Genomic DNA, 12,001 nt, shown 5'->3' on the forward strand with positions numbered 1-12,001 from the left:
TTTTAACTCTCTCCAGCTGTGGGCCCCACGAGTCATCACCTCCGTTCACTGCTTTGCTAGCATTCAAACATTTTGTAGTCTTTCTGTATAAACATACTGTAGGATCAGACACTTGTGTTTAACTAATGCTCAATGCAAACTGGCTAGAGCAAAAACAAACTTTCAACCTAATTTACCTCTTTAATGTATACTACATATGGTAAGGTTTAGACCTTAGTTTCATGACCCATGAGGTCATGACATTTACCCAAAGAATAGTATAAAGTCTTTCAATCTAAGTAAAACAAGGAAAACATACAACAACTAGAGTCATAATATTTTTGCATGACAGAAGCAATTTGTTGGAAATGCTCTCACATTTCAACTTTATCTGAGCTCTCAACATGTAAGCCGCCTGACTGGCAGGTTGTGAGGCCAACAAACACAGAACACACTCAAACACAGCTGACAGAAATACAAAACACCTGAAAGGCTGTTTGACAGAGCAGATACACTTTTATAACAATATGCCCCCAAACATGCAAGTCAACCCATGAAATGAGACATAGACCCTGTTTACACTTGGTTTTAAAATGCATATCGGTGACCCAACTCGTCTTAAATGACCAAGTTATAGAGCTTTGGCGCATCACCAAAACAAGCACCACGTCCTGCATTGACGACGTCCACGCGTGTGTGAGAGAGAGAGAAAGAAAGAAAGAAAGAAAGAAAGAAAGAAAGAAAGAAAGAAAGAAAGAAAGAAAGAAAAAGATTGTAAAGCAACAATGACTACATTGTCTTGAAAGCAAATACTCTTACAGTTGTTTTCACCCTCTGGATGACGCAGGAGGTAGTGTGTGTGTGTGTTTGGATGGGGGTGATGAGTGAAATTCAAGTCTGGAAACCATTTACATGAAACAGCAGAAAAGTAAATGTATGTGTGCGTGCATGCGTGCGTGCGTGTGTGCGTGTGCTAATGACTCCCCTGTGCTATCTTTGGAGACGAAATGAGGTGGAATAAAAGCTAAAGATAATAAAAACCATGACCGTGATGCCAAGTGTGTTCGTGTCGAAAATTCTGTTTGTGTGGCAGTCTGTGTCTGCAGAGTCCTTGCAAAGTGTACAACCTGGCAAAAGAAAGTAAGAGGGGGAGGAAATGTTTGAAAGACAGAGGGAAAAGAAAGAAAAATGACTGCGAGTGAAGGAGAGGGAGAATGACAGGCCTGGAGGGGGTGAGATCATAGTCTCACTGCACCTTGTTCCAATTACAATATCCTGTGTTTAGTGTGTGCCGTTGTGTGTGTGTGTGTGTGTGTGTGTGTGTGTGTGTGTGTGTGTGTGTGTGTGTGTGTGTGAATGTTCTTTGTGTGTGTGTGTGTGTGTGTGTGTGTGTCACTGACTGCATATGTATAAGTGGGTCTGTGCAGGGGATTTTGGACGGCATGTTCGTTTCCTGAATTATGCATCACTCTCCTATTCCAAATCACTCTTTGTTCCTTTGCTGTATTTCAGTAGCATTGTCCTGTAGCTGTTGCAAACAACTGTTTTTAATGCAGCTATTGCATGATAAAATGTCTGTGTGCTATAAAGTGCTATAGGAAAAGTCAGTCAGAGGCTCAAATCAGAGCTTCACCAAATAAAAATTGCTTTCTCATTGCAATTATGAACATACTGTAGCTCTAGAAACCCAAAATACAAGTATATATGTCCCCTTTATGTTCTCCCCTTACATTTTTATGTGCAAAGGTTTATACATTTATACAACCAGATATTTTGTAACACAGCTTCTCATCCTTTGTACTGATGATTCAACCAGAAGAGTTTCATGACCATATGCCCTGACCGGCACTTAATATTGTCTATGCAGAAAATCTACCCCGAATGTCCGAAATAACTCCTCCCACTTCGCAATATATGAATTGAAAAGCTACATTGCCACAAAATACGTATAAGATGTGATATAAAAAGTAGTTTGTCTGTAGTAGTTTGCATAGTCTCGCATTGGCCGACCTTCCTCCACAGCGCTGCGTAGGAGGATCTCCACACAGCATTCCGGGATAGGAGAAAAACGTGCTCTGGTTTATTGGCATTTCTTTAAACCAATTACAATCGTCTTGGGCGGTGCTAGGCGCCGGACAGAGGTAAGGTGTCGTTGCAAATCAGCCTCGGGAAGGAACTTGTTTCGGTGGAACATGTGCACGTAAAGAGGTGAGCTCTGGAATTAAAATGGCTGTTGAGTGTGTGATGAGAATTTTACTCAAAAAAAAGATAAATATAATAATAAAACACACACACACACACTCACATACACAACTGCAAAGTCATCTGAGTAAAAACCACAAGTAGTATCTGAAGTCAGATTTCTTTCTTTCTTTCTCACACACACACACACACACACACACACACACACACACACACACACACACACACAGTTCGTCCTTTGCATAAACCACAATCCCCAAGTGAAATCCAACAACACCATTTCCAGGAACACCGTGTGGTTTCATGCTTATGCTAATGACAAAACAAACACACACACATAGACAAAATCTTTCTCTTCACTACCTTGTCTGAAGCTGGAGTCAAAGGGTCGGGATCCATCCAAATCAAAGCCATTTGTGATTGGCTGCACGCTCAGATCAATCACCTGGTGGAGGCGGAGCTTACGGCAGTAAATGGACGCAGCTTCGGGTTCCAGAGCGATGAGAAGCTGCTCAGGACAGTCAGGAGACACAAGACCAGCCTGGGGGAGTAAAGACAAACAGAGAGGGAGAGAAACTTTACTCGCAGAGTTTTATTATCCTGCAGTGCTCTTGATTGTACTGAGATACTTAGGGGGCTGAACAAGAGAAAGTCAGATGTAGGAAAAAGCTGTTCTCAAAAATCCATCATGCTTTTAGACTTGCATGTATTGCTTTGGTCTGTATATAGCCTACATATGCTGCAGGCTGCTACAAGTGCCACTAGGAGAGGACAGTTGGTATATAAGCATTAGTCGTGATGTATTTGGTGTAAAGTTGAGAGGCTGGAATGATGTGATGTGTGTGTGTGTGTGTGTGTGTGTGTGTGTGTGTGTGTGTGTGTGTGTGTGTGTGTGTGTGTGTGTGTGTGTGTGTGTGTGTGTGTGCAGGGCGGGGGTCTGGACACCACTTCCTGTGTTTGTACGCCGGCCTCTCTCATTGTTCACTTGTGATTACATCATCACCAGCAGGAAGCACACACACCCCGACAGCCTCAAGCTTGTGTGTGTGTGTGTGTGTGTGTGTGTGTGTGTGTGTGTGTGTGTGTGTGTGTGTGTGTGTGTGTGTGTGTGTGTGTGTGTGTGTGTGTGTGTGTGTGTGTGTGTGTAAAAGATGAGAAAATTGAAAGAAGAGAGAACGAGAATGAGGAGAGCATGACTTTAAAAGTGAGAGGTTGTACAGTCTTTCCCATGGGCTATACTGCACAAGTACACACTCACACACACTCAAACATGGGTTGGTCCATTGTCATTGATGTGTATTGTAATAGGACCCCCTGCATTCCTGTCCATGTACCCACCCTTCCTACAAGTTATTGTGACACACTACAGTACACCGAGGAGGAGTGTGTCTGTTGGTGGGAAGATGTACAGGGAGGATGGAGGCAAAAGAGCAGCATTATGATGTCACACACACACTTCACGTGCACATACACACACACACACACACACACATAGTCTACTATCATCCTCTGCGTGTTTGTACGTGTGTGTATCTGGAAGACTAGAGTCTAGCCTGTTGAACAAGTTAAATCCACTAATTTTGAAAAGTTTCAGTCATACAACCTGGAACTGTTATAGTTACATGTATGTACGATACCGGCAGCCAATGATGGCCACAATCGTCTTTGTCCAGTCAAAACCATGTATCTCCAAAATGTCAACACAAGAAAAACAGCCTTGTTTTAAGCTTAATCAAAATGTATTTTTTGTAATTCAGTGGGTTTTAGAGGGTTGTTGTAGTAAAAAAAAGCTTGTTTTTATCAGACCAGAACAAGTTGGTAGCCCCTTTCAACCAGTCATATCTATTGCTCTATGCCTAGATATGATGTATCTGTCAATATGTGTTTCCCTACCAGGTATGCAGCTTCTCTCATGAACTGTTTGGCAGGTTGTTTCCACACAGCGGGGACGGTGATTACCCATCTGATCGCCTCTCCCTCCAGCACTGATGACGACTGGTCCTTCACTTCCTGAAACAGAATCAAATGGAACATTCAGAATCGTACTGAAGATGTGAGTTTCAGTCAAAGCAAAACACTTTATGAGCTACAGTACATCAAATATTGAAGTCATCTTTACACCTTGGCTTGCATAGTATATCGAAATAAATCACACACACACACACACACACACACACACACACACACACACACACACACACACACGTATGAACAGTGTATAAACATGTCCACCACACTGCACCATACTGCGATCATGAAGTGCACCTTTAGAGCATGTTCCCTGAAGAAGCGCAGGGCGTGAGCAAACACGTCGATGGCCCTGACCCTCCGACCGTTGACCGCCTCCAGCTCTGTCTCCATGGTGAGGTCCTGTAGCAAAACACAGCCGCAATTGCTGAAACACTGCTGCAAGAACAAGTCATCTTTCTGTTGCTTAAAGGGGATACTTTACTAGCATTTTTTATTTCCCTTCCATAAAGTCCAGAGACTAAAACACTGAGCAGCAGAGGCCAAGATATCCGGATTTTTCGTCCTGAGTATAGTTCAAGCTCCAATTACACTGCATCCTACACATCCCACAATGCAACTCGACCTAGATGTTTAAAATTGACCCTTCCAGTCTGGATGTATTGTGTAAAGTTGTCTTTCTGTCACTACTACCCATATACTCCACCTTTCTCATCTGATTTCCCTGATCTCTCTTACACTTGTGCTATGGATCTTCATCTTGAACTTATCGAAGTAGAGCCAGTGCCGGGCCTCCTCTGGGTCCAGGTCGTGGTAGAAGTCCCGGGCTGCAAACCCAAAACTGTGGAATCGCAACTCAGGAGTCAGCAGCAGACACGTCGGGCTCTTCTGATTGGCCACCCCGGGGTCGCCGCCCTCCCAGCGCCTGCGTGAGTAGATTGGAGGAAAATGATGTCAAAGGTAGAAAATCATGGAATAGAATTGAATTGAAGACAATGCACACAGCCTTTACTTCATCATGTGGATGGCTTCTGAGTCCTGTGTAAAGCTAAATGCATAGCCGCTGGAGGTCGTCCCAAAGTCTATTGCCACGACAACGGAGAACGGGCAGGACATCCTGGGTCTTACCTCCACCCTCTGAGAGAAAGAGAGAGAGAGAGAGAGATATTTGTGTGAGTTGTAGCTTGTATAGGAGAACACTCCATAATCACTCCTATTGGATAGATCTCTATGTACTCCTCTCCTCTAGTCTTTATTGGGCACTTCACTTTAAGTCTACACTTCACTTTAAACTCTGAGTGTAAGTGGTATTATAAACCACTAATAACAGTGAGAAGTGGATGTGGGTTTATATGTTGTGTTTAAGAGCTCTATATAAAGAAAATAAGTAGAAAGGGTAAAGGGTGTGTAGGAGTTTCTGTGGTGAATGTGTGTGTGTGTGTGTGTGTGTGTGTGTGTGTGTGTGTGTGTGTGTGTGTGTGTGTGTGTGTGTGTGTGTGTGTGTGTGTGTGTGTGTGTGTGTGTGTGTGTGTGCATAGTTACCGGCGAGGGTGAGGGTGTGAGGGGTGTGATGCTGCAGTCATTTCTAGCTGTGGCAGGCGATGAAGGAGCTGATAAAGTATCACCTGGGAATTCATGGAGAAAGAGAAATGTAAAGATACGCAGCGGTGGCTAACTATTCAAATCTTATTACAAATATAAACACGTTTCAGCATTGGCAAAGCAGCACACGTACTCCACTGGAAAAATGGAAAAAAAGTTTGAAGCGATATGCAGCAAGGGAAGCGATACGTTATCACAAGGAAAGAGACATTATTGGACAACTGCTGATGCTAACACACATGCAGAAAGCATCTTATTTTTCATACACTCGACCTTAAGCTCTTTAAGTGTGAGATTGAATATCTGTAGTTTCACTGGAATGACTGGAATGTTGCTGGAATCTGATGTGAGCAATGTTCCCAAGTGGGAGAGAGGGACACGGAAAGGTCTGCGTGTTCACGCTCCAAAAGATAACAGTGAGTCATTTTGACCAGGTTGCCATAGTGATGAAGCATGTGTATAAACTATACAGTACTGTATGTGTGTCTCACCGGGTATCTGCAGGCTGTTGGGTTCTGGCTGCACCACGTCAGCCATCTTTACAGGAGCCAGGGTCTGCAGGGAAAAACACCGACACCAACATGATGCAAATAGAGTAATGAATGCTTCATGGCTTCCAGATAAAATTACGTAAAATAAATATAGCGCACTAGATAGTGAATAGGGAGCAATTTTTTGGACACATCAAAGATATTCTTGAGCCATGAAAAGGAAGTAAGGAAGACACACCCCAAGTGTTAGAGCGCACTTGAACTTCCAGCTCCCAGCTGATACAACTCAGAGGCCAATGACTGGTTGCTTGGAGAAGCAACCAAGTTTATGAATCCGAATGCCTTTTGAATACCATACAGTCATGTGAAAAAATTAGGACGCCCATGCTAAAGTTGACTAAAAAGAGAAATAAAAAAAATCATCTTTTGGAAATTGATCTTAATGCCTTAATTAAAAAAAATGAGGGAAAATCCAACCTTTAAGGACACCAATTAAATTTGTGAATGAATAATGTATCGTAAATAAATAAATGTTCTTCCTAAAAGACAGGGGCAAAGGTATACTTCTATGTTAAATTCCCCGATAGGCAGGCAGATTTTTATTTTTAAAGGCCAGTTATTTCATGGATCCAGGATACTATGCATCCTGATAAAGTTCCCTTGGCCTTAAAATAGCCCCACATCATCACATACCGTTCACCATACCTAGAGATTGGCATGGTTTTATTTCAGTTAGCCTAATAGCTGGTTTGATTTGCATTGAGAGATGATCTTATGGAAAGTACCCCATGCCAATCTCTAGGTATGGTGAAGGGTATGTGATGATGTGGGGCTATTTTAATTCCAAAGGCCAAGGGAACTTTATCAGGATGTATAGTATCCTGGATCCGTGAAATAACTGGCCTTTAAAAATAAAAATCTGCCTGCCTCTATGGGAATTTAACACAGGGGTGTGTATACTTATGCCCCCTGTATTTTAAGGAAGAACATTTATTTATTTACGATACATTATTCATTCACAAACAAAATTGGTGTCCTTAAAGGTTGGATGTTTCCTATTTGTTTTAATTAAGACATTAAGATCAATTTGCAAAAGATGATTTTTTTATTCCTCTTTTTAGTGAACTTTAGCATGGGTGTCCTAATTTTTTCACATGACTGTATATGTAAATGCAATATATGACATGAGACAACTTTCTGTCGGGGGTTAAACACAAAACAAGTAAACACGTGGACAAGTTAGAGAAACTAAGAATAACTTGATAAATGTTGCGTGCACTTATTCAAAAGACTCATTCGCATTTACAACCCACATTTTATGATCTTGGGCACAGGTCTGACAGAAATGTTAATTATGGAGGACGAGAGAATGAAAAGATGTGCATGAAATGGGAGAAAAAGACAGCGAGTGTATCTATATAATTGTGTGTGTGTGTGTGTGTGTGTGTGTGTGTGTGTGTGTGTTTTTTTATTGCAGCACTGGAATCATTGGATCCGTCTGTGATCTGAGCCAAGAGCCCACTAAACAGATGAGTGCAATGAAACAAAGCTGTGTTTGTTTAAATCTCATTCTGTGTGTTTGTGTGTGTGTGTGTGTGAGTAATTGAGAAAGTAAGAGAGAGAAAGAGACCATGAGTTAGTTTGACACCCTTTCTTTGCGTGCATGCATGCAACATCTGCGTGCATTTATTCACGCGTGTGCCTAAAACATTTGAGCATTTCAATGCATACTTGTGCATGTGTGCATCATTGGCTTTCTTTCCCAGTGTCCGTCCCTGCTATTTAATGATAAAACCAGAGAGGGGTTGAAACTCCACATCCTTTCCCTGTTTCATCATACTTTTTTTTATATTTTTGTTCTCTTTCATCCTGTCATCTCCTTCAGATCAATGCACAGTGGACGATTTAAACCCCCCTTGCCCCACAATTCTTTTCTTCTCTCTCTCTTTCTCAGACACACAACAAAGATCTAGCAAGGGAACAGCAGAACAAGCAACTTTGACTCCCCTGAGACGTTACATTAAGGACAGATTGTGCAACACACTCCACTTTTATGCACCATTAACAATACAGTTCTCTGTTTGAAGTATAGGGCAGATTTACTGGCAAGACGGGCTTTATTATTATACTCTGACAAATTATAACAAAAAACACTAATGCAAGATGTTTTTGTCCAAAGCTGCTTAAACAATGTATTCAACCACTATTCGAGCAAGAGCTACATGTCAGTAAAAATGTAAACATTTTTATGTTAACTCACCTCTTTGAATGTTGTTGCAATACTATGCTCTTGTCCTTTGTCTCTCCAAAAGTATTCCCAAACTCCGCAGTCTGTTGTTCGGAGTCTGTCTCCAGGGAGGTGGAGATGGAGAAGGGAGGAACAGGAGAAAACGGTGACTGAATACAAGAGGATGCTTTTCTAGAAATCCCTTTTAAAAAAATGAAAGTCTTCCCACTTGCAGGCAGATTTCCCAAAATTGGAATTCCCTAGTCAGAAAAGATCCCAATGAGATGTGATGGATGGAGAGACAAGTTGCAACAAGGAAAAGAACTATGTTTCTCTTTTTCTTCTTCTTCTTCTTCTTCTTCTTCTTCTTCTTCTGAGAAAAGTCTAACTTTTCCTAATGAAGTGAGATTTGTAGTTTTGTCTCTCTGCAGCCGAGCTCGCTGCCTCTCCGCTCTGTGCAGAAATGTCAGAGAAAAGTGTTGACACACGCACACACACACACACACACACACACACAAATTGCAGGAGTGGGAGGGCTATGACAGCGCATAAGGGGGGAATTCTGTGGGTTTACCTCACTGGGAAATTGTGTTTGTGTGTGTTGAAGACTGAGGGTGGAGTATTCCTGAGCAGGCGGTGTAACCCAGTTAAGTCATCTTGCCCTCTCTATCCCCTCCCACTCGTCCATATCTATCCTTCCTCTGTTTAATTATTTCTTCCTGTCCTCCTCTTTCCTTCTCTTTTCATCTTGTCCTTTTTTTGTCTCCTTCCACTTCTTTGTCTTTGTCCCTTTACTTTCTGTGTTACTGCTCCATTAACCTTTTAATAACCTTCCCATGCAACTTTCTAACGTTGCAGACAAAAGCAGGAAGCAGCCAGTAGTGTTGGGTCAACCTAAAACAAATGATAAACTTAATGTAATGTCAATGTTTCAGTCTACTTTAAAGGAACAGTTTGACTTTTTTGGAAATATGTTTATTTGCATTCTTGCCAAGATTTAGATGATGAGATCGATCAATCTCATGTCGGGAAGTGGTATCAGTGACAATCAGTTTAATAGTTAAACTGTAGCTTTTGCGGTACTCTTACCCAATACATGTTTTCTCATGCTGTGTGTGTGTGTGTGTGTGTGTGTGTGTGTGTGTGTGTGTGTGTGTGTGTGTGTGTGTGTGTGTGTGTGTGTGTGTGTGTGTGCAAGCGTGCATGCGTGAGTGTGGATCTGATTTCTCCCCTCTAGAGCTGTGATTGAAAGCATACATTAACCCCCAGTGCCTGCACACACACACACACACACACACACACACACACTGAGACTAGCTGGCCTCACTCCCAATGGGCAGAGGAAATCAGACCTCTTGAGTATTCGAAAGAAAAGGCCTCTGGTATATACACATACACTCAGTCTCCTTGTCCTGTCAGATTTCCAAATCAAATTAGTTTTTTTGTGTGTGCGTGTGCGTGTGCGTGTGCGTGTGTGTGTGTGTCTGGAAGCCATTAACTGGCATGTCTCCCCTCGCTGCCCAAAAACCAAGAGGCCCCATATGGATCCTGCCATCACCTCTCTCTTTCTCCTCCTTTCTTTCATGCCTCTTTTATTGTTCCTACATCTTCCTACATCGTCACTTCTCTGTTTTATGGGGCATTCTTTTCTCTTTTTTCTCTTGCATCTTTATTTGTTTAATCCATTGTTTTTGATCCCTTGCCCGCGTTCATTTGCTCCAGGGAATTTTTTAATGACTAAAATTAGCAGTCGGATGGCAGCATTTCAACAGCCTTGCTATCAAACCTGCGCTTTTCATGATTGTGGTATTTTTCATGACGCCTCTGTTTTGCAATCAGCTTTATCCTAATCTGTATTAGACCTGCCTAAACGCACCATAGTGGCCGCAGTCAGGCTCCTGCATCATCCCCCAGAGACTCAAAATTCTGAAACAGATCCGGTATAGGTGCAGCCTCACCCTTCTCCTCGAATGCAGGAAGCCCAACACAGGAAGTGATGGGTTCACTTGACAGGAAGGAACCCCTACGCGGCATTCTTCTCATGAAGTTCTCGACTGATGGAAACCCACCCATAACATACACATGCTAGCGTGCATGCAAACACACGCACTAAGATACTGTTCTTCCTTCAGCTGCTCTAAATAGACCTCTATCTCAACCGCAGCCCGAATGAGAACTTGTTACTTCCCCTCCAGATAGCATTCATAAATACAAAAGCAATTTTTGGGAAAATAAATTTGTAAATGCAGTTAAGTTGATTATATCTTGTTGATAGCTTTACATAGTGTTGACAACAACATACATTTATGTTAGTGCATGTTAAAGCAAAAGTTACACATGCTAACATGGTACCACTAGCTACAGGCTACTGTTAGTGGCCAGCTAAGTTAGGTTAGCACAAAGTGGCACTATGGGGAAACAGCTAGCCTGCCTTTGTTCAAAAGTTTTAAAATAAATCCACATACCAGCACCCCTGAAGCTCACTAAACACACATAAACATTTGTGCTAAGCTAAGCAAACTGACTGCTGATGGTAGCCTCATGTTTACTATATTTATTCTGACATGAGAGTGAAACCAATCTCCTCCTCTAACTCTCGGCAAGAAAGTGAATAAACATATTCCCCAAAATGTGAAACTATTCCTTTAAAGGTCCCATATTGTGGTAATTTTCAGGTTCATATTTATATTGTGGGTTTCTATTTTTTACTTGAACACGTTGACATGTTTTTATGATCAAAAAAAGGAAAAAGGGGACAGAGTACCCAGGGCCCTCGTGTGAGGAAGGCCTAAAAAGATGCTAGAATGAATAGCTGTGGATGCGGGGAGGGGCCCATAGAAAATGCCTTTCTATAGGGCCCAGAATTTTGTGCTACGCCCCTGGTCTGAATGTACCTGTATTCACCCTCTGTCTGAAATGTTCAATTTTAGTGCTTATATCTTTAAGCCCCCCTCCCAAAAAAGCCCAGTCTTCTCTTATTGGTCTCTGCGCCGTCATTGCAGCCAGGGAGGCAATGTAACAGCACTGTAGCAGCACTTTCTACCTATATATAGTATAGGTGTGACATCACAACTGTACTGAAGTCCTGACGGCTCGTTTAAAGGCACTGTCTCTGAATATGGGCTGTGTGAATTTCTCTGTGGATTGAGCCTTTTAATACTTTTACAGTATTTATATAGAACCTTGACCTGCTTTATAATAAAAAAGAGACATGTTTCACATTATGGGATCTTTAACATAAAAGTATAATGCGTGTTTTTGTATGAATTTTTCAAATGAAATATAACATATAATTGGTGAGCTTTAGGGATGCTGGTATGCAGATCTTTTTAGAGCCAGGCTAGCTGTTTAGCTGTTTCCAGTCTTTAATGCTAAGCTAACTGGCTCTAGCTTCATATTTAACATCAACATTCTCATCTAACTATGCTGTCTCTAAAGTCTGTCAATTTCAAGTGATAGATGCTCTGCACAATCACATGCCATTTGGAAAGATGTCATTCTAATTATTCCCTTTTCTTTCATTAAGGTAAAT

At 41.8% G+C, this 12,001-nt stretch overlaps 1 protein-coding gene across 1 annotated transcript in view; it reads right to left on the minus strand.

The window, feature by feature from the left end:
- Positions 1-9,090, minus strand: part of hspa12b (heat shock protein 12B) — a 14,708-nt gene extending 5,618 nt beyond the window's left edge. Inside the window, exons 1-8 of the mRNA XM_039822702.1 lie at positions 8,503-9,090; positions 6,243-6,306; positions 5,692-5,774; positions 5,162-5,286; positions 4,888-5,074; positions 4,447-4,551; positions 4,075-4,191; positions 2,545-2,722 (exon numbers count right to left, since the gene is read on the minus strand). Of these exons, the coding sequence (XP_039678636.1) occupies positions 2,545-2,722; positions 4,075-4,191; positions 4,447-4,551; positions 4,888-5,074; positions 5,162-5,286; positions 5,692-5,774; positions 6,243-6,288 (841 nt within the window). The 5' untranslated portion in view covers positions 6,289-6,306; positions 8,503-9,090. The remainder of the gene's footprint in view (positions 1-2,544; positions 2,723-4,074; positions 4,192-4,446; positions 4,552-4,887; positions 5,075-5,161; positions 5,287-5,691; positions 5,775-6,242; positions 6,307-8,502) is intronic.
- Between the last annotated feature and the right edge of the window lie 2,911 nt (positions 9,091-12,001).

The sequence above is a fragment of the Perca fluviatilis genome, chromosome 14, assembly GCF_010015445.1.
Source record: "Perca fluviatilis chromosome 14, GENO_Pfluv_1.0, whole genome shotgun sequence".
NCBI lineage: Eukaryota > Metazoa > Chordata > Actinopteri > Perciformes > Percidae > Perca > Perca fluviatilis.